Consider the following 22,383-nt stretch of genomic DNA (forward strand, 5'->3'; position numbering starts at 1 on the left):
GCACCGAGACAGGACATCAACAGCACATTTGGCTGGTTCAGGGTTGAGATGTATCTATTATTAGCATACTGAAGATACTGAACCCTGAAATGATAGATTACCTCAGTCATGTGACACCACTACTTCACAAGCTGCATTGGTCTCTGGAATAAGATCCCCCTTCCTCCAGAGATTTGTGTGGCTCCCACCCTGATGGCATTCTCCCAAGCCTTTGGGTAGGGTGGATAGTCTCCTTGTCAGATAGGTTTTTGGAATTAGCGTGTGTTATCTAGATGGATTTTTAAAATATATTTCATATATTGTCTTTGGTATGTGTGTGTATGAGAGAAAGATGATAGATCTATAATTGTGGGTGACTTGGAGTTGCCTTGGAGTCAAGCAGCATCTAAATCTAATGAAATAAATAAATAAAGTGGCTTGCATTTGCTTGGACAATAGGTGTTCAGTAGCCAGGAAGCTTTGAAAGTTGTAATCTCTGTACAAGTTCTGCCAATTGGCATTATTCCAATATGTGCCTGGGATTGGGGCCCTGAATGTGTGCAGGGGCCCACATCTTGGTTGTGTTAGTGACTTGAGTTTGTTGTTTCTTGGCTGTTTGTATTTTAATGTTTCTAACATTTGTAATTTATTTTATTTAATTTTAATTCTGTTTGCTGCCCAGTCACTTGAGATGAGTGGCCATGTAAATTGGATAAACAAATAAATAAATAAATCCAGATGCTATAAAAGCATTCAGTACAACGAAATTATTTTTTTTAACCCAATGCTTCTTCAGTTCAGCCCAGCAAATTTATTCCAAAATCTTACAATGTCATTCCAAGTACCCAACCTAGCACTCTGCAGATTGGTTTAATACTTCAGAATTACCTTGGTTGGAGTTTAAGGAAGATGAGGATACCAGGTAAGACAAGACTTTTATTATAAAGATTCCATAAAAGTTAATTTTGTTTTGTCACACGCTTCACTGAGATCACTATAAAACATTCAACTAGAGCAGTGGTTCTCAAATGTGGCAACTTTAAGATGTGTAGACTTCAACTCCCGGAATTCCCCAGCCACACATCTTAAAGTTGCCAAGTTTGAGAACCACTGAACCAGAGGAAGGGTTTTAGAGAAATCTTTAATACCATTATGCCTCATTTTTAAATGATTCCAGAAGAAACATACTTTAATCTGTTTAATCAACTTAAAACACAAAACTAGGGACCAAGGAAACATTTTATTATTTCGAAAAAATACTGGATCACCACACAAACGCAGCTCTTTCACGTAACATACGGACACCAAAGCGCTGCCATTCCCGTTGATAAATCCAGAGTTCCTGTGTGGTATCTAGGCAGGCTAGAACAGCACCACCTTTCCAAGCAATCAAACGTGGATCCATGTCCTAATATTAAATAGATACAAAAACACCATGGAGTTAAAACTTAAACACAATCCCCATGGTCAGCTCCTTGACCTCTTATAAATATGGCTAAATTCTAAAGGCTCTAAAAGAGCAGAAAAAAACCAATTCACTTTTGGACAATAACATCTTTTTACTTTGTAGACCACTCCAAAGTCTAATATTTTGCAAATGTCATTGACTCTTAAACAGACTCCAGTGCATGTTTTTTATTATAGCCTACTTCAATTTGATACATACTAGTATAATAAAACTGGTGCTGCATGGGATAATTAACTATAAGGACTATGTACAGAAGACTTTGCCAATCCCCATGGAAATGTACTTCTGTGCATACAAATGCCATGGGCAGGTAATTCTAGAAGGCCCTCAAATGGCCCAGCTGAGCCTTTGGGAGATGTGGCCACCTCAACAGTACTGTGGGTGAAGCATTCCTCTGAATGGTGTGGAGAGCCCTATTCATCATCTCAAAGTGTGTTTCACTACTGCATAATTAATTCCTTGCACTTCCTAATGCTATCTCCAGCTAATCTCCTATTTGAAAACATGCATAAATCCATACAAAGATACCTTTGGTCTTGTAATGACTTCTACATTTTCAACAACTCTTCTGAAAGAGGGAGGCATTTTGTTGAGAATTCTGTGTTGAAGAAATTCTTGAGCTTTGTGGAACATCAAGCCACCTCCTACTACTAGGATCGAACTGTACATTTTCTTTTTGGTATCATCTGATGCTAGAAAAGTGCACAGGAAAGAACTGTAAATAAACTATAATAAACTAATCAGAAAATTACAATTAATGGAATAATTGGGAAAATAAGTATTTTACACACACTGATGAAATCTACTAATACTATCATAAATCTTGCCTGAAATATTAGTATGACATACATAAATTAATACAATTTTCTTACCACAGCAGTCAATGCTGTGCAGAATTGCTTTGTCAAGGCCTAAAGCTTTCCCTTCAAACTGAGATACAGCAGTTTTTCGGGACATGTGAGTTGTTAATGTTTCTTCAGATTCATTCCCACCAATAATGCAGTCACTATGAGAAGTGCCTAACTCCACTTCAGGAGGATAAACGTTTTCAGCAACACTTGCAGACTGGCCACGGAGGTCTCCCTCAAATCCACCAGGCTTGGTTATGGATTTTCGGTCAGCTGTTGCTTTTGCAGACTGGAAAAAGCAAAATAAGATTGTCTATCAAAGAAAACAAGCACAAATCCTGCCCGTAACTCTGGGGCTGAAGAGCACGTAAAGGCTCAGTGCTATTTCTATCCACCCAGTTTGTTACTTTCTTATTACTCATACCCAGTTCTTACTGTAAAAGGCCCAAGAAACTATTTACTGCTGCACCTGACCCTCCCATCCAAAACTACAGGCATCTATACGATTAGGAGGGGAACCGACAATACACAATTGAAGTATTATTTTGTGAAATACTTCATACTCTGCTGATTCTTTTATATACCTTAAGGTAGCCAACCAAAAAAATCCAGAATAACATTAAAGAACTATTAATTTGAAATTATCTCAACAATTTAACAAGCTTTTCCTATTCACTAATAAGAAGTTGTGGTTGAAAACAAGGAAATGGCATGAGCTGCAAAGTGGTGGATATTTTTGGAAATGAGCTGACAATTAACCCTTGCCTGGGCTGGAAGGTTTGTGCAGTGAATGGGAACCCTTTTGCTAACACCTAAACAAGGCTTTCCTTCCTTTTCTTTCCTTCCCTCTTCAGTTGCACCTTCCCCGTCCTTCCTTTTCGTCCCATTGTGGTACTGAAAGGAGAGAGGGGAATGTGGTAGCATCTACAAGAGGTGGTCAAAACAGGCATGAGAGCAGATGGGACATATCCTTTTGTATATGTGTGCACAACTGATCCGCCTACAAGAGCGGTGCTCACCATCTTGGCTATTTTGACCTCCCCATACTTGTGAATGCCACTGGGTGATTGTGTGCACTTGCACCTCTATTTTTCTATGTTGTTAAGTATTTGTGAGAGAAAATAGTTGGTAGAGAGTGGAGAATCAATTAATTTTATACATAGGGACACTTTGTTTTACAATTTAAATGATTCAATTAATATTAATTTGTGTTTTTTATCCATACCCTACCTTTTTTGTGTGGCTTGTGGCAGGGGTATATATACACACACACCAGTGTGTCACATATACTTTTTGGGGAGAAATTCAAGGATTGGTTTCAGCTGGAATTGGCAATGTTAGGTTGACAAAACAGACACTCTTTGATTGCAAAGAATGTTTATCTCTGTTTATCATTTTTTTTCTGCCTATTCTTTTTGGGAAGGCTATCTTAAATTCAGGACATTCTTTTTTGTAAATATGGTGTATTCTTCTTGCCTATATTGGATTTCCTCAACGTAGCCAATATTTACATCCATTCAATTCAATTCGGTAACTTTGAAATAGAAATCCTATGCTTGGAACGTTGATTTTAGCAAAACAAATGAACTCTGAAAAAGAAGGGCTTTCAAAAATTATCTAGGTAACAAAAACGAATTAAAGCATCATACTGATCATTGTTCAGGATAGTTAAATAAAGGTTCATGTAAGCACACAAGCACAATTATGCGTAGAGAGACTGTGTGTCAGATATAATAGCTGTCTCCTGCCCTCTTTGACATGGTTGCAAGAAAATCCAAAATTTCTGCTTCGATTTTAAATTATGTGCAGTTTCTTGTGACATCTGTCTACTAAACACTAATTACTCTTATAGATAACTGAAACAAGCCAGCTTCATAAACTACAATTGTTAGTTGAACAAGCAACTAACTTAAATTAAAACCGCCATATGTACGTGAGAAGCCCTGATCTCATTGCATTCTCATCCTCACAATCTGATACCTTTCAGATCTGTTGCTCTATATTATCCTCAGTCAACAGAGCTAGGGGCAGCCAGAAATTCTAGCCCATTTTGGCTGAGACTGCCAGCCTGAACATGGCTGGTTTAGCATTATGATCAAGCCAGCCATATCAGTAGAATTCATCTACCAATTCTCTGGAAAGAAAGCTTTAAATAAATATAATTAGACCTACACAGATACTGAGTGTCATAGCATAAGGGGAAAAAACAAAGAGGAGAGAGAAAGCCACACGCACACACCTGCTCTTGCTTACTTTGTGTAGCTAAGAGATAATGTTCATCATGTGGGTCCTCAGGATCACCTTGAGACCTTTGTTGTAAAACTATCATTTTCTGACCCACAATTCCAAAAGTTGCTGGATAAAATAATGCCATTGGAGCCTAGAAAGGAAGGATTCCAAATTATTGTAAATATTTCTCTATAGATTCATCCAGGCTTACTTGCGCTTGGGTTACAATTAAACAACCTATGATTACATAATTCCTCTCAGCAGAATACGTAGATAGAAATATTTAAAATTTATTTGTTAGATTTACAGCCCACCTTTTGTACTCAATGCTCAAGATGGCATAAACTTTTATACACCTCTACAGATGCAGCAGAGGAAGACACTGAGGAATTCTGTGGTAAACTGAAAGAAGTGATAGATGCAACACCAAGAATTTATGAATTACTGTCAAAGGTTAACTGAAACTCAAAAGCTGAAGAAATGGAAGAACAGGAATCAAAGGATCATTTAATCTGGGTAAACACAGTAATGAAGGAGATAGGTTAACAGAGATTTGCAAAGACAGTTCTTTTATTTATTGCCAACATCTGCTTTAAGCAACACAAATGAAGTTCCTATGCATGGACCTCACCAAAGGGTGGCAACAGAATCACACTTTTTTGTATGTTAACCAAATACATTCAGCTTAACATTCAGTAGGGATGTAGGGATTTTGTTTAGAGAAAGGTTATAAAATTTTCTATAATATCATAAGTCCATAACAATATACAGGGTCTGTGACCAGTAACAAAGTGATTGATTGATATACTGGAACATCTACAGTTTTATGATACTTTAGATCCATTGTTCACCCACCCATACTTGTTATTTGTACTTTCTTACTTTATTAAACTTACGTTCTTTTTACAGGTGGTCCTCATTTAATGACCACTTGTTCAGCAACTGTTCGAACTTGCAATGGTGCTGAACAAGTTGTATTTAAGACCGGTCCTCAAAGTTCTGGCTGTCACCGTATCCCTTGGGTCACGTGATCATGATTTGTGACTTTCCCTGCCTGCTTCTCACAAGCAAAGTCAATGGGGAAGCCAGCAGAATCACATGAGGTCCCTGCTGAACTACCTTTGGTGATTTGCTTAATGAAGGTAACCAGAGACTGCCATAACTAGTTGCTAAGTGGCATGGTCATGTGATATCATGCTTTATGACCGTATTGCTTAATGATGGAAATTCCAGTCTCAATTAGTGTTGTTAACAAAGAACTACTTGTACTTATATTCTTTCAAAATAGATATCAATATTCTTTCGAAAAGAGTCAGTCATAAACCGTTCTATGTCAATAAAAGCATGACTTAGAAGTTGGAAAATATCGATGTGTACACTTACCAAAGAAGGAGACACAAATAGAATTCACAAAACACAGAATCATTTGTATTAATTTCTTATGTAAACAAGGAATAGAGACATACATGGAGAGAGAAACTGGCAGGTTTCAGAAAATGCATAGGAAAACAGAGATAGCTAACCTCTCAGATAATGAAGAAAGAAGTTAAGAAAGCTTGTGCACTAGTCTGCTTCATACACTAGAGCTGTTAATGCTGATTAATGTATAAATGTACAGACTTCTAGACAATGTTGATTTGTAGAACACTGGTGCACATATGCTATCCATGCGTGCTCTCATGTCTTGCTGTAATGTTTATGTTACAGTGGGGCAAAAAAGTATTTAGTCAGCCACCAATTGTGCAAGTTCTCCCACTTAAAAAGATGAGAGAGGCCTGTAATTTTCATCATAGGTATACCTCAACTATGAGAGACAAAATGGGGAAAAAAATCCAGAAAATCACATTGTCTGATTTTTAAAGAATTTATTTGCAAATCATGGTGGAAAATAAGTATTTGGTCAATATCAAAAGTTCATCTCAATACTTTGTTATATATCCTTTGTTGGCAATGACAGAGGTCAAACGTTTTCTGTAAGTCTTCACAAGGTTTTCACACACTGTTGCTGGTATTTTGGCCCATTCCTCCATGCAGATCTCCTCTAGAGCAGTGATGTTTTGGGGCTGTCGCTGGGCAACACGGACTTTCAACTCCCTCCAAAGGTTTTCCATGGGGTTGAGATCTGGAGACTGGCTAGGCCACTCCAGGACCTTGAAATGCTTCTTACGAAGCCACTCCTTCGTTGCCCGGGCGGTGTGTTTGGGATCATTGTCATGCTGAAAGACCCAGCCACGTTTCATCTTCAATGTCCTTGCTGATGGAAGGAGGTGTTCACTCAAAATCTCACGATACATGGCCCCATTCATTCTTTCCTTTACACGGATCAGTCGTCCTGGTCCCTTTGCAGAAAAACAGCCCCAAAGCATGATGTTTCCACCCCCATGCTTCACAGTAGGCATGGTATTCTTTGGATGCAACTCACCATTTTCTCTCCTCCAAACACGAGTTGAGTTTAGACCAAAATGTTCTACTTTGGTTTCATCTGACCATATGACATTCTCCCAATCCTCTTCTGGATCATCCAAATACTCTCTAGCAAACTTCAGACAGGCCCAGACATGTACTGGCTTAAGCAGGGGGACATGTCTGGCACTGCAGGATTTGAGTCCCTGGCGGCATAGTGTGTTACTGATGATAGCCTTTGTTACTTTGGTCCCAGCTCTCTGCAGGTCATTCACTAGGTCCCCCCGTGTGGTTCTGAGATTTTTGCTCACCGTTCTTGTGATCATTTTGACCCCACAGGGTGAGATCTTGCATGGAGCCCCAGATCAAGGGAGATTATCAGTGGTCTTGTATGTCTTCCATTTTCTAATTATTGCTCCCACAGTTGATTTCTTCACACCAAGCTGCTTGCCTATTGCAGATTCAGTCTTCCCAGCCTGGTGCAGATCTACAATTTTGTTTTTGGTGTCCTTCAACAGATCTTTGGTCTTGACCATAGTGGAGTTTGGAATGTGACTGTTTGAGGTTGTAGACAGGTGTCTTTTATACTGATAACAAGGTCAAACAGGTGCCATTACTACAGGTAACGAGTGGAGGACAGAGGAGCCTCTTAAAGAAGTAGTTACAGGTCTGTGAGAGCCAGACATCTTGCTTGTTTGTAGGTGACCAAATACTTATTTTCCACCATGATTTGCAAATAAATTCTTTAAAAATCAGACAATGTGATTTTCTGGATTTTTTTCCCCATTTTGTCTCTCATAGTTGAGGTATACCTATGATGAAAATTACAGGCCTCTCTCATCTTTTTAAGTGGGAGAACTTGCACAATTGGTGGCTGACTAAATACCTTTTTTGCCCCACTGTATTCCCACACTTAAGAAGCACCAGCAACCCTCCTTTTTTGCAGCCAGCAATCTCCCCTATGTGCAAACTATCCCCCCAAAAGAAGAACACTGGACAAGAAGATATTTTTTTCTAGTTGGTGAGAAGAGAGCTATGTTCCCATTATTTCCCATGGAAGTTTATTTTAATGTTTCAAAAAAAAATCCAAATATAGTTCTTGGCCAAATTATGCACAGTTTAGGTGGTAGGTAGCACAGAGTTTGGCATGGACTACCACCCAATGTGATCATGCAACCCTAGTGATAAACAAGGGAGTAGTAGCTGTTTCTGTTTCCCATAACTGGAATATTCAAAGAATTTCAAGTTTTGTACTTTCATAATATACAGTGCTTGAGCCAACTCAGAACATTTTGATGGAAATTTTCTAATGGAGCTTGTTTCATTTAAAGCTCACAAAAAAAAAAAAGAACATGTTCTGTTTTGTACATAACACTGTGAGGGATACATCTCATAGTCTTACCTGCAGCTTTTCATCTCCTAAGCGCAACTGATACAATAAAGCTGGAGAATCTGGGTGACGGACTTGAAACTCATGATCTTTCAGTCCAGATAAATCCTAGTAATAAAAGAAGGTATAAATATCTAGATTTAACTCTATGTGTGTATACTCTGAAGTAGCACACTGAAGTATTACTGTTTTGTTTTGTTTTCTGGTGCCTTCAAGTCAGCATTGTTTCCTGGCAACTGCTTGGACAAGTCCCTAAAGTTTTCTTGGCAAGATTTTGGAAGTGGTTTGCCATTGCCTTTTTCTTAGGGTTAAGAGAGAGTGACTGGCCCCAAATTACCCAGCTGGCTTTCTTATCTAAGGGAGGACTAGAACTCACAGTCTCCTGGTTTCTAGCCCAGTGCCTTAACCACTACACCAAACTGGCTCTCTGAAGTATAGCTTAAATGAAATCAGCTCTCTCAAAACTAACTCGAGACATCTTAGCCAGATAAGTGAATGTTTAGCTTTTCCCAAGTGCTTTTGTTAATTTTCACAGAACAGTAACTAAGGGTTGGTGTTTCATTAATCTGTGGGAAAGCCACAGCTAATAGATTTCTCAAGAAGCTAAGCTAAATTACTAGGAAAGAAACCAAAGAAGACATTTTTACTCTTTTATTAAAGATTACATCAGTCTTGTGAAAGGTATTTTTTATTTGTTATACTGATGCCAGTAACTTTTGGCAACATTATTTTTAAAAAATACATTAGCAACCATTTTGCAGCTGGGGGCCAACACTTCCATTTTTGTTACTTTTCCAGTTTCTGAGGACCACAGGTACTAGCAGTGTCATCTGGACAGAATTTTCATTATATTTTGAGGGAGAGAATTAAGGAACAAAATATGTTACAAAGTGTTTACATGACTTTTTTGCACCTTTTTTGCTTAAAATCAGTGGAAAATTAGTAGTTTTTATACTGAATTTCAGCAGCAGGATTTGGGGCAGAAATCACAAAAGTGGGGTTTAGGGTGGAATGTGCTTCCCTGCACTGTAGCTTCCTTATCCCTACTTTTTACCCAAAGAATAATTATCTATCTAAAACTTAGGCCATGAAGTTACTTCAAATTAATTTAGGAAATCTGAGGTTTAAGAACAATTACTTTCCCCAACTGATATACTCCAAATTTGTAGTATTTCCATCACAAAGGCCATGCTGGCTAGGAGTCACAGAAATTGTGGTCCAGCATATCTAAAGAACATCAGGATAGGAAATTGTTCAATAAAAATATAGCATTACTGGATAAAACCAAACACATATCTAATCTGCAGTGTATTTTTAATTATAGTTAGCTAATATCCTTGCACAACTCAAAAACAGGTGTAACAACAATGTTTGTGCCTGATACCCTATAAGCAGAAGCAAATTAATCCCGGGGAAGTTCACATTTTTGTTTTTTAGAATGCTGTTCTTAAAAGAAGCATTCTCTGAATTTTCATAATTTCTTTCTAAACAAGATAATCTTCAATAGCAGTGACACGTGCAGCATTACAGAAAGCAATTCTTACTTCTCCCTATTCACCATCATAGATTTTATACATGTGAGTTTTATAAACTTCTAGACACATTCTCCATACATTTTAAAATGTCTCAGTCATAACAAACTCTGGCCTGAAAAGTGTGGAGCTTGACGGTTTTAGATCTTACCTGGTCTAAATGGCAAAATGTTTCTTTTAGGTGTTGGAGGAGAAGACAATCTGTCTTTTTAACTAACTGGCAATCTCTGTAAGGAAACCCAGCTCGTTGCATAAGCCAATAAAAACACCTTGATATGTCGGAACCGCCATATGCAAGACATAACCTAAAAAAAATAGAAAAATAAAAACAAATCCACACACAGTTGTGAGAACATTACCTTTTTCAGAAGAAGCTATTTACCTTGAAGAAAGAAATTTAAAAGCATTTAGAAGAAATATTATATTCATGATTATTAATACAATAATTTATCTGATCCAATATGAACGTTGCTATAGCAACCGGGAATAACACAGGGGGTACCAATCTTTGATTCACCAGCACAAAACTTGCACCAATTTTTAAGGATATTTCAGAAAGCTTTTAAAAAGATACTTAGGACTAAGGTATGTTAAGAGAGCTTTATGAAGTATAGAAATCCTTGGCCTGGACAAATACTAAATTTTACTAAAAATATTAAATGTATGTAAAATGTTTGTTCCCAGTTTTTGATAGTTACCTGGTGTTATGATGTGAAACCCCATCTTCAACACAGCAAACACTTGTCTTCTGATCCCCCACATCAACAACACACGCACTGCCTAAACCACTTCCAAAAGTAGCACATACCGATTCTTGATGCACCACTATTCCTAAAAACAAAAGGGTGCCATAACTGTTATATACAGTTTCTATTGTACAAACACAGCCTTGCTTTTGTCATAAACACAGTGCTACAGAATACTTTACAAGTCCCATTTTATAAAACTCTCAATTTATGTATGTATCCATTGTCATAGAAGAAATAAGAAATGGCTTACCTCTGCCCATGTCTTTTGCAAATTGGTCAACTTGGAATGAAATTTGCTCTCTGTTTATATACTGTGGCATGCCCTGCCAGTGTTGGTGGGGGTGGGGGTTTTGTTTTGTTTTATTTTTTCCCTCCAGTAGTTCTATAACCAAAGTAACAACCCCACCTCCCGCAAGAGGAGCTGTATAAGGACATTATTCAAATGAGCACAAATGCACTGCAGCAACCCAGAACAGCAGAAAAAGGAAACAGACCTATACAACATCTTCCAACAAAATGGATACCCACACAACTTTATCAAAAAGTGCCTGGCCACTCAACCTACTACAACACAACCAACACAAGCTATGAAAAGGATCACACTGCCATACATCAGAAATGTCTCAGAGACTACCAACAGACTATTACAACCACATGGCATCTCTGTAGCACACAAACCCTCCAAAACATCTTAAGGAAACCAAAAGACCCAGTAGCCCAGGAAGAAAAAGCAGGAGTCATCTACAACATACAGTGTAAGGACTGTAACAACCACTATGTAGGACAGACAGGCAGAAGGCTTGCAGAGCGCATCCATGAACACCAATTAGCAGTCAGAAGACACGATGAAAACTCCTTAATCTCACAACACATGGACAGACTTAACCATAGTTTCAGCTGGGAAACTGTTAGCATCTTAGACCAAGCTAAATCCAAAAATGTGAGGGAATTCCTGGAAGCTTGGTATTCATACAAGGCAGCCATCAAAAGCCATAGAGATAAACAACATCTACACACTATTCAAAAGAGACAATAAAAAGGAAAACAAAAGACCAGAACATCTCCTCACCAGCAATCATCACCCAGATAAGCAGAAATTAACACCAAGATTATCACCAGACATACAATCAGCAGTAAACAATACCCTAATCAAGGAACTACCAGAGGGAAAAAATAAAACAAAACAAAACCTACCCCCCCCCAGCAACACTGGCAGGGCAAGCCACTGTATATAAACAGAGAGCAAACCCCATTCCATTCTAGCACTGAAGATGTTATCTAGCCAGGTAACGCATTTGCAAGAAAACAGCCAAGCTCAGAGCACCCCAAGGACTCCACAAAAAAGGAACGTTGAGTCTCCTGATACTCATGGCCACTCCCACCCACAAACAGGGCTGGTTGGCTAATACAAGGTACAAGTTAATTCTGTAAGCTGCCTGGAGTCACTGTGTGTGAGTTGGGCAGCCATATAAATTTGTTTACTAAACAAATAAATAAGTTGCTTTTATGGCACAGCCCCGTTGTACTGAATGCAGGTGATGGGTCCAGAGGGAAGGTAAATAGTAGTGTTTGGCAAATGAAGATTTATAACTAGGGGAGGGAACTTGTGCTTGTGCAACCATCCCCCTGATAAACCTTATAAAGAGGCTATTGGAATAGTAAAAAGAGGCTCATAAGAAACTACTGCCCACCCTTTCCTGGAAGGTAGAAAATACTTCTGATCTCTTTTGCAATGTAAGTGAATAGTAAAGGGAAGGCTCTGTCAAGTCAGTGAAAAGAAGTTTATATTGCCTAGATACACTCTAGATAGGCTTAAATCAATGTAATTCCATTTTTATAGCCAGATTCACAGTTCAGTTTGGCAGTTGAAAATGATGGATTTACCACCTGGTGAATGCATGGTGGAATGCAAGAATCACAAAGATAATTCAAATTCACAAAACAGTTGTGGTTAAAATGCAGACATTAAGATAACTTAAAATATCATGGGTAGCTGATTATAGTAATTTATTACCTGAAAAGCCCATTTTCAGGAGAATCATATTTACTATTTCTTTCACATGCTGCTTATTATAGATGTCTGGAATTAGTAAAATGCATCTGTAATACTGAAAAAGAGAAGGGAAAAAAAAGACTGCTTCATGTGATAGAATGAACAATGGGAATAACTAAACAATACAGGCAGCTGAAATAAGTTTTTTTGTTAAATGTTAGTAATAACTTCATCATTTAAATAAATAAAATAATTTAGACAATCAGGAAATGGTCAGTTCCAGTCGGTGTTGATGGTGGGGGGGAAGAGATCCAGCTGGCAGCCTCTCCTTTGTGGGGTGCCGCAGGGCTTGGTACTGTCTCTTCTCCTGTTTAACATCTACATGAAGTCATTGGCTGAGGTCATCCAACAGTTTGGGGTGAGGTATCATCAGTCTGCTGATGATACTCAGCTTTATATCTCCCCGCCCCCGCCCGGTTGCCTGAGTAATGCCATGGAGGCTCATTGCTCTCAAGCTTGGGGGCCTGGATGGAGCACAACAGGCTTTAGCAAAACCCAAGCAAGACCGAGTAGCTCTGGATTTCTGGACCTCCTGGTTCCAAGGACCTTCCATCTTTGGTTCTGGATGGGGTGGCACTGCCCCAGACAGACCTGGTATGCAATCTGGGGGTCCTACTTGGACTCATGGCTACTGCTCAAAGAGCAGGTGGAAGCTGTGGCTAGGAGGGCCTTTGCACAATTTTAGGTTGTGCATCAGTTGCGCCCCTTCCTGGACTGGGAGGGGGCCCTGCTCACAGTCACTCATGCCCTTGTGACCACCAGACTGGACTACTGCAATTCACTTTACATGGAGCTGCCCTTGAAAAATATTTGGAAGCTTCAACTGATGCAGAATGTGACAGCAGGGGCAGTTACTGACGCTGGTTACTCGGTGCATGTGACACCACTGGTCCATGAGGTACATTGGTTTCTGGTGAGCTTCCAGGTACAATTCAAGGTGCTGGTTGTCACCTTCAAAGTCCTTCATGTCTTTGGACTGGGTTACTTACAGGACCGTCTGTCCCCAATTGTCTCTCCCCATCCTAACCTATCCAGCAGGAGGGGCATGCTCCAGGTCCTGTCAGCCAAGGAGTGTCGACTGGCAGGGCCCAGAGGGAGAGCCTTCTCTGCCATGGTGCCACCCTGTGGAACATCATTCCACCTGAAATTAGACTGGCCCTGACCATGTTGGCCTTTTGTAAAGCCCTGAAAACTTGGTTTTGTGCCTGGGCCTGGGGCCCTGAGTGTGTGACAGAGCCCATCTCTTGGCTTTGCTGATAGTTGTTTTTATAGTGCTCAGCTGTTATTTTTTTTATCATTTTTATATTGTGTATTTTTATATTATGTATTTTATTTATTTTACTGTAAGCCACTTAAGAGTCATACATGTGAAACAGGCAGCTATATAAATCAAGTAGATAGGTAGGTAGGTAGATAGATATTATAGATAATCTTAAGAATGAGCTATATGTAAGAAGGTGATGCCAACAAATGCAGTATAAGGCTACAAGGTATATTAATGGTCACTTCTCTTTGTAGTAATAATGGTAGAAAGTTGGCTGTCACTGTCACATTCATTTGAAATTAATCATGCTTCACCTTCAGATCCTTCAGAGGTATTTCTAGATATTTCTGAATTGCATATGACCATATAACCTCAAGATCAGCAAGAACTGCAGTAAGGGAGCCCCCAGGTCCTACATGAAGGTTCAGCTGTCCCCGTCGAATAGGCCAATGAACACTGTAGCAGTCCAAAGGGTTAATGTACAAGGCCTGAAAAGGATAAAAAGAACAAAACAAAACACCATTTCTATTAACTAGGAGCAGTTTTAATTCTGCTGATGGTGTTATCGTATGCTATATTAGCATATCATTTTTAAATGTTCTACTGCATAAGAAATATAAATAAATAATATGCAAAATTTAATCACAAATATTTGGAATTTCCACACAGCATGCTAGCCTAAACATGGGTGAATTGTCAACTGAGGGTGCAGCTCATACAGGAAGGAGGCAAAGCCAACATGGACTGAAACTGCAGTATTACATAGCTATCTCTACATGCTCCATTCCTCTGGTCAACTTTCCCTCCCTTGTGACTGTGATGGAAAAATAATAAAATAAGGCTGGAAACTCTCCCCCACCTTGGCTCTCCTGCAGCAAACTCTTTACGCCCCCCTTCCCTGCCTCTCTTTCTGCCCCCCTCCCCCTTGCCTCTCCTGCAACTCTTTCCCCCATTTCCCTCTGCAGTTTCTTGCCCTCCCCATTTGCACATGTAAAAAAGAATCAGTTCCAAGCTATGGCATGACCCAAGGATGACCACGTTTCTGCTGCTGAAACAGCCCTCTTAATGCTATCACACTGAAACAATGAGAGGGCCAACACCTGTCTGCTTAAGGGCTTGCCAAGGGGCAACCCCGATAAGGAAATCCTTTGTTAACAAGTGAGAAACTGAAGGAATTCCACTCTTATGAAGAACATGCACCTGCTCTTCGCAAGGTTCCATTATCTTCTGCAATAGATTCCTTGACTTGCAGAAAAAAACAATTTGTCCCCTGTTTAACACCTATCCAAACCTTGCCCACCAATCAGATCCCAAGGATTTCCTGCCTCTCAACCCCAAGGTGTGTAAGAATCTCTGCCTTTCTATTGTTCAGGGTCCCTCTTTCTTGGAAAGCAGGCACCCAACAATCATTGCAATAAACATGGTTGCTCTCCTCAGTGTTGTGCTCCTGTCTTTGGCAAAAGTTCCACAACAGTGGCATATCACCTTTTTCTCTTTCTCTGTGCTACTCAAAATGAAATTAAGTCTAAAATCACATACACCAACAAACCATAATTTTGCTACCTATCCAATTAAAAAAAAACTAATTTGCTTTTTTATATGGAGAGAGAATAGAAAGGAATAAATTACATACAAATGACCACTGCTTAATTGCACATTATTTAAAAATGCATCATGTCTTGCCTATTCAGTCTCCTTGGTGAATAAGACAGTCTTTTGTTTCCAGATCTAGACAGCAATTATGTTGCCACTAGTGCTATAAGCCACAATGGCCAGAGAAGCAGAAAGAAAAACTAGTGGGAGGAGCATTAAAAAAAAAAGAATGAGAAAATGAAAGAATAAAGGGAGAGACAAAACTAAAATGAACAGAGACACCATGAAAGGTTCCCCCAGAAAGGCAGAACAGAGCAGGAAGAAAATGAGAAAGGCAGTGATGAAACGGGGAAAGCATGATTTTTGATTGCATGATCTTTTGCCTGTCCTTGGTGGAGGGGAAACTCAACAGACTCTTGGATGACAACTGTCACAAAACGAAAATCAAGCAGAACTGACAGTCATTGAGCCTGAAATTCTTTGAAAAATATTAGTGTTGTGCAACACTACATTTGCCTCCAAAAAGTTGTTTCAGAAAGCACAAAAGCACTTGTCTGCTACTCTTTAAGCAGTAGTGTCTTTTCTTTGGACAGACATGCTGAAATATATTTATTTAAATTATGGTTTTAGAGAATTCTACTTGTAGAATCAGCTTGTTCAGGATGAAATGAAGACTAACTGCCCCCTTGAGGCAACAATCAGTAAGTAGAAATTTACATACTTTGGGAATGTGGTGTTTGCAATGATGGATTAGAAGAAATGGCTATGCTTGGAAAGCTTGAGGGGAATAGAAGAAATGGAAGACAATGGATAAGCTGGATGGATATGATCAAAGGAATGTCCTTGAAAGAACTATGGAGTCTCACTGAAGATAGATTGCAATCATTTATTCTTATAGGAGCAGGGATTGGCCTTGAAACAATGGCAGTTCAGGATTGTATCAAGTCCAAATAGACCTCTGAAAGATGCATACAGTTCCACAGCTTGTAAATCAAAATTACATGTATAACTTTAGCGTAATGAAAAAAAAAAGCAGCCCTACCTCTTCACCAATGACATATTCTGGGTGATGGGCAGTATTTGTCCACTTTGCCCCAGAGGTGTGATCTAAAATAGCAGGTCGCATCTGTCTATTGTAAGATCGGGCCTAGAATAAACATTTAAAGCAATCACTTAAAAATGAAACGCCATGCTATAGAGAAAACATAATATTTACTTTACTTTAAGAATGCAGAGCTCTTCACTTGAAATCCAAGGTCATGTACATTCCTAAATGTTTTCCACTATCCTTGAAGACAATCCTGAAACTTCAATTAGCCCAAACTATGGTGGTTGGATATTGACTGAAACTATAAAGTATGATCATATACAGGTGGTTCTCACTTAACAACCACTCATTCAGTGACCGTTTGAACTTGTAATAGTGCTGAACGAGTGTACTTATGACGGGTCCTTGTACTTACAACAGTTGCAGTATCCCACGATCGCCATTTGCAACTTACTTTGCCAGCTTCTTACAAGCAAAGTTAATGGAGAAGCTGGCAGGAGGTCGCATATGGCGACCATGCGACATCGCGCTTAACAGTGGTGTGGGATTCGCTTAATGATGGCAACCAGAAGTACTGGAATTTCCTTCACTAAGCGGCATGGTCACGTGATGTCACACTTTACGATGTCACTTAATGACGGAAATTCTGGTCCCAATTACCATTGTTAAGTGAGGGCTACCTATAATTCTAGCAGTACATTATTGTCACTGACTCACAGTTAATTTTGGAGCCAAATTTGAAGTGCTGATGTTACCCTGTAAAATCCTTCATGGCCTGGGGCCATAATATCTGATTAGCCTATATTCCAAAAAATCTATGTATGTTACTAGGCACTACTTGGGAGTGGTCTTTTTGGCAATAATCACAGTTATTGAACTGAACCCTCAATCCACAGAATTCCACTTGGAACATACCTTTTTAAGTCTTTAATCTCAAATATCTTTTCATTCAAAGGTTTTTTTATTTATCTGTGATATTTAATAGACTCTATTTCTAAAGTGCTGAACTACTGCAAAGTTAATTTGATGACCATTCCTCTACATAGGACTCAGCCTCACCACAACCATGCTCTGCCTCTTTCTGAGCCTTCAAATTCCATCAGACTCTACTGGTGTTCCTTAAAATACACTATTAGTTTTAACCACAGTTTATAAATGGGATACCTGATCAGGTGATACAGGCGTACGTCTGGCACCATTTGACATCTTCTTAGACCATATTGCTTGGTCAACCATTTTAAGGCCATTTTGTCTTTGTTCAGTACTTTCTGGTTTCTAAATAAAATCAATCAGCAATTCAGATTGCTTCCAGGCATAGAACTAGTTATTTTATATCAATACTACAGAAATCAATATACAAACAACAATCTATTACATATTCTTAAAAAAACCCATATCATTATATAAAAATCCAAACTTCCACATTTTATACTTCATTGTATTTCCAAAAAATAAGCTTAAACTATCAATTGGCTGGTAAACTGATATCTAGGCTAAAAGAAAGCAGGCAACAATTGAATGCCATTTTTCAATTGTTAAATTATTTAAACATTTCCATTGTTGACTTATTATAGATTTGGTAACTAAAAGTAAAAATATAATTAGTCCTTTATTAGTCAGTTTAGGACTCTCTCCCTCAAATGTGTATAACAACTCCAATTCATTCTACTTTTTGCTTAGTTATCAATCATCCTTCTCAGAAGATTGTCTGAATGGTGCAACTTTTTCACAGATCCACCACATATGTGGAAATGTACTCTTCTGTTCACATCCCCTCCAACATTTTATTTACTTGAATTTATTACCTGCCCAATTCCAATGGACTCTTTGAATAATTGCTAGATATATATACTATTTGTATTGGGTTAAATGCCATCCACGTACAACCTTCAACTGTAATTCATGTCTTCTCTTTGACTTACTGATTTTTTAAACTCCTGGGAGTTGCAAGCCTTGCATGCCAACCAATTCCCTGCCTATTAAGCAGGGATCCCAAATATTTTGGGCTGGTAGGCATAAAAGGAATTGGGACTGTGTTGTAGGTACTCTCACACAATCTGTTGAACACGCTCTTTAAAAAGCATAGATACGCCAGAAAGTTTGTTTATTAAATTTCTCCCTTGCCCATCTCCCCCCAGTGGGGGACTCTGGGTGACTTACACAAAACATTAAAACCATAAATACATATAAATACATAAAACATCAAAATTTAAAAAACATTACTAAAAAAGAGGAAAAGGAAAGTCCAAGAAGATGAAGAATGGAAACTAAACTAGATGGAAAGTTACTTGCCATCTAGTTTAGTCCTCCCTACCTTCTCACTTTTGCTTTCCATCATCCCTACTTACCTTTCTCCTTTTGTGAGCAAAGGGGGGCATTTTCCCATAAAGCAGTGAGATGCAGCAGCCACTTGTTCGGTTTGTGTGAAAGCTTATGGGATGTAGAGGCATTTATATAACTAAGATGATGCTGGAGGTTTTCCCTCTCTTTTAACGTGAAAATATAAAATGTTAGCTGAGGCAAGAGCCTGGTGGGTGCTGGGGGAGTGCCAACTGGCACACTGTGTTTTCCTAGCATCTAGTTGGTTATTCCAGCTATTAAGCAATTCAGCCAATCTACACAGTCAACACACGCACACTAACAAATGCACACTTTATTACAGCAAAGGGCTTTTTTGACAAATTTAATTTATTTGATTTAGGCACTCCCGACTCCAGAATGATCCTGTGTCTATAAAAAAGTTGTAACCTCTTAACTAGTATCTGGCTCAAGACATGAAAATAATGTATTTCATATAAGCAACAACTTTCAATTTCATGTAAGACCCAAATGACTGAAGACTTACATTGAGTCCTTCTCTCAGAAGCCAACTGTCTTTGTATGAGATTTGTCCTTGTTGTTTATGTCTTCTTGCAATGATGTGAGGGATGCTAACAGGGAGCGTATCTGTGGCTCTTCCAATCCTTAAAGTCATTGAGCCAGGATGTATCACAACAATGAAGTTGCTCTGGATTTGCTAAAAACAGTAAAAAAAAAAAAAAAAGTAATAGTCCACATTTTATTTTGGAAACAATTTTCTATGACAATATTATAAATTAAACTTATTCCACTGTAAGCTAGCTACCCTTAGCTAAAAATGTAAGGGAGTGTAAATTCCTAATATTTCATACCTGAAACATTTCCCACACCTCTAGTATGTTTTATTGTCAGACCTACTGTAGTGACAGGAATGGAACTGCCAGAGTACAGAGGAAGATGGAAGAGTCAAGTAGAGACTGGATTTGATTAGGATTATGCAGTTTTATTACAGACTCACTTTATATCAATAAAAAGTGTCTGACTTATTAGAAATGATGAAGTATGTTGTATTTGCACACCTCCCTATTACAACCTCAGTAAAAGAGGTACATGTGTGTCTAAACATGGGGGAGTGGGAGAGCAGAATGAAACTTACCTTTTACCATGCACCGTTATCTAGAAATGGCTCTACTGAATAAGTCTTCTTTTTGAGTAGGTCTTACACTGTAACACTGCAAACACGTACACAGGTTTAACATGAGATTCCCAAGTTGGTGAATTCCAGGGGAGAATCAAAAACACTGGAGAAAATAGGTATTTCTAAAATCCCATTGATTCTCTTCTGCAAGGGTTCCCATGCAATATTTACATAGGAAACATAAGTCTTATGCTAATGGTTTCCTGAGATTATGTGTATTTTAATGCTCAGTCTCAGTGGAGTTTACTCTTAATAATCATCAAGTTATATAAGGGACACATTCTACCAAATGCTACAGCTTTCTTTGGATAGTATCACTTCAGGCTACAAGTATGGGCACAAAATAAGTCAATGTACAATATAACTATAAATACAGTGACCATATGTCCTCTATTATAAAGGACAATTCTGTATTTCAGAAAGCTGTTCTTTAGGTATATTTAATTATTTATTTTCCTGGTTTTGCTCTTGAATTTTCCTTTGTAAAGCAAAGTTATAAACATAAACAATTTTTTTATCCTTATGAACCTTTTTCATCTTTGTCTTTTATTTTTTCCAAGAAAATACAGTCACTGTACAGTAATACCTTGGTTCTCGAACGCTTCTGTTCACGAACAATTCGGTTCACGAACAGCACCGTTCGCAAAATTTTGCTTCCATTTGCGAACTCCGCATCGGGTGATGACACAACCCGCGGCCATTTTCCCTCCCGTGACACATGGTCGTGGCTTCCTGTAGGGAGGGGGACTCTCCCTCCAAACAATAACCACCTTCCTGTCCTCCACGCCAGAAGTCGCCTCAAGCAAGGTTAGTGTTCTCTCTCTTCATACTGTACTGTACTTTGTTTCATATTTTTGTGGTTTAAAAAAAAAATACATATGGTTCAGAACGGATTAATCTTATTTACATTGAACCTTATGAGGAAATTTGATTCGGTTGGCGACCAAAATCAGTTGGCGACCACATTGGTAGGGGTCAGAATGGATTAATCTTATTTACATTGAACCTTATGGGGAAATTTGATTCGGTTCGCGACCAGAATCGTGGAACGAATTAAGTTCATGAACCGACTGTACTTAGAAATGAAATGGGGAAAAAAATACCCTGCACTGGGGGGGGGGGGGGAAGCATGCAATGATTCAATAACATTAAGTTAAACCTTTCTCCTCCTGACTCGGTTAAGGCTCTATGCTAGATATATTTTTTTAAGACCCGCTCAAATCTGGGTTACCAACATAAACGGCTGTAGTCCAAGAAAGTCTTCAGCTCTCAATCCTGCAGATACACAAGCTAAAGTAAGGGGAATACTTGATCAAACTGAGCTCAACTCCTGGAGGCTCCATGGGCGCATCCAGCTGTTAAGGGGTAGCCCACGCCTGCTTCCGGGTTCCCAGGCTAGTTGACGGCCCGAGGTCCGGGCGGTCTCCTGGGGAAATATGAGCCCGGTCCGACCCTGAGGACGGCCGTGGGGTGCGAGGGGCTCCCCGCCGAGGCGGCAGAGAAAGCAGCCTGAATCACCAGGCGCTGCCGACCCTCGGGCGGGGAGCGGGGAAGGCTTTCCAAAACGCAGGCGGCTTCCTGCAGCGCGTCTCGGAGGAGGCGACGCCGGCTGCGAGGCCTCGGCGCCGGAAACGGCCTGGCGACGGCGCGGCTGGACCCGACCCGGCTCCGGGCTCACCTCCTGCAGCGAGTCGGGCACCGCGGCGGGGACGATGGGCCTCTTGGCGCCGCGCTGCTCCTTCTCCTTGTCGCGCTCTTTGTCCTTGCCGTTCTCTGCCGCCGCCGCCGCCGCCGCGGCTTCCCCCTTCTCCGCCTGGGTCATCTTCTCGGGCGCCTGCGAGCGAAGGCCGGCCGGGCCGCCGCCTCCGCCTCCGCACAGAAGCGGCGGCGCGAGCGAGCGGGCGCCGCCCCCTGCCGCGCCCGCGATGTGCCCTGGGGGAGCGGGGCTGCGGCTCCTCCGGGCGACCCGGACGAACCGGCGCGGTTCTGCTTTCCGGAGACGGGGAAACGAGCCGCCGATGATGGCCGGCTTTCTCTCAAGGGCCTCGGTACGCCGCTTTACCCAAAAGGCCTTCCCCGGCTCTGATTTCCTCCCCGCAGGTACACCGAAACGGCAAGGGCTGCGCAAGGGGCGGCCCTTCTGTGGCCGCGTGCACAACTAATGCCACCTCCAGGGAGGGCTTTATCTTAAAAGTGGGTGAAGCCAGAGCCCATTGGCGCTGCAAGGCTTAAGAGACTCACTGAGCCCCTGAAATGGGGGGGGGGGACCACAAACGCAAATGCTCGGCCTCGTTTATTTTGGGGGAGGCACAAAAACGGGTTCATTCCTGG

The 22,383-nt window shown here is 40.1% G+C and overlaps 1 protein-coding gene across 1 annotated transcript; it reads right to left on the reverse strand.

Moving 5' to 3' along the window:
- Positions 1-1,200: 1,200 nt before the first annotated feature.
- Positions 1,201-22,182, reverse strand: ACTR8 (actin related protein 8). Its single transcript, XM_088134185.1, has 13 exons — positions 21,731-22,182; positions 19,402-19,572; positions 17,721-17,831; positions 16,551-16,655; positions 14,230-14,403; positions 12,613-12,706; positions 10,548-10,680; positions 10,001-10,154; positions 8,330-8,425; positions 4,535-4,675; positions 2,320-2,584; positions 1,976-2,139; positions 1,201-1,387 (listed from the first exon to the last, which is right to left on the reverse strand). The coding sequence occupies exons 1-13, from the start codon at positions 21,872-21,874 to the stop codon at positions 1,244-1,246; spliced, it is 1,896 nt and encodes a 631-aa protein (XP_087990311.1). The 5' UTR covers positions 21,875-22,182; the 3' UTR covers positions 1,201-1,243.
- Positions 22,183-22,383: the final 201 nt, after the last annotated feature.

Source organism: Python bivittatus, unplaced genomic scaffold, assembly GCF_059951505.1.
Source record: "Python bivittatus isolate LINGU-HERP-01145 unplaced genomic scaffold, Pbiv_v1 ctg000080_np1212, whole genome shotgun sequence".
NCBI classification, from domain to species: domain Eukaryota; kingdom Metazoa; phylum Chordata; class Lepidosauria; order Squamata; family Pythonidae; genus Python; species Python bivittatus.

Excerpts from the sequence above, each read along its gene's own strand:
- ACTR8 (XM_088134185.1), bottom strand. The coding sequence starts at position 21,874 with ATGACCCAGGCGGAGAAGGGGGAAGCCGCGGCGGCGGCGGCGGCGGCA. Across the intron at positions 14,404-16,550 it reads AATATGTCATTGGTGAAGAG|GCCTTGTACATTAACCCTTT; the intron begins GTAGGGCTGCTT and ends TATCCTTTTCAG. Across the intron at positions 2,140-2,319 it reads GCACAGCATTGACTGCTGTG|CATCAGATGATACCAAAAAG; the intron begins GTAAGAAAATTG and ends GCACTTTTCTAG.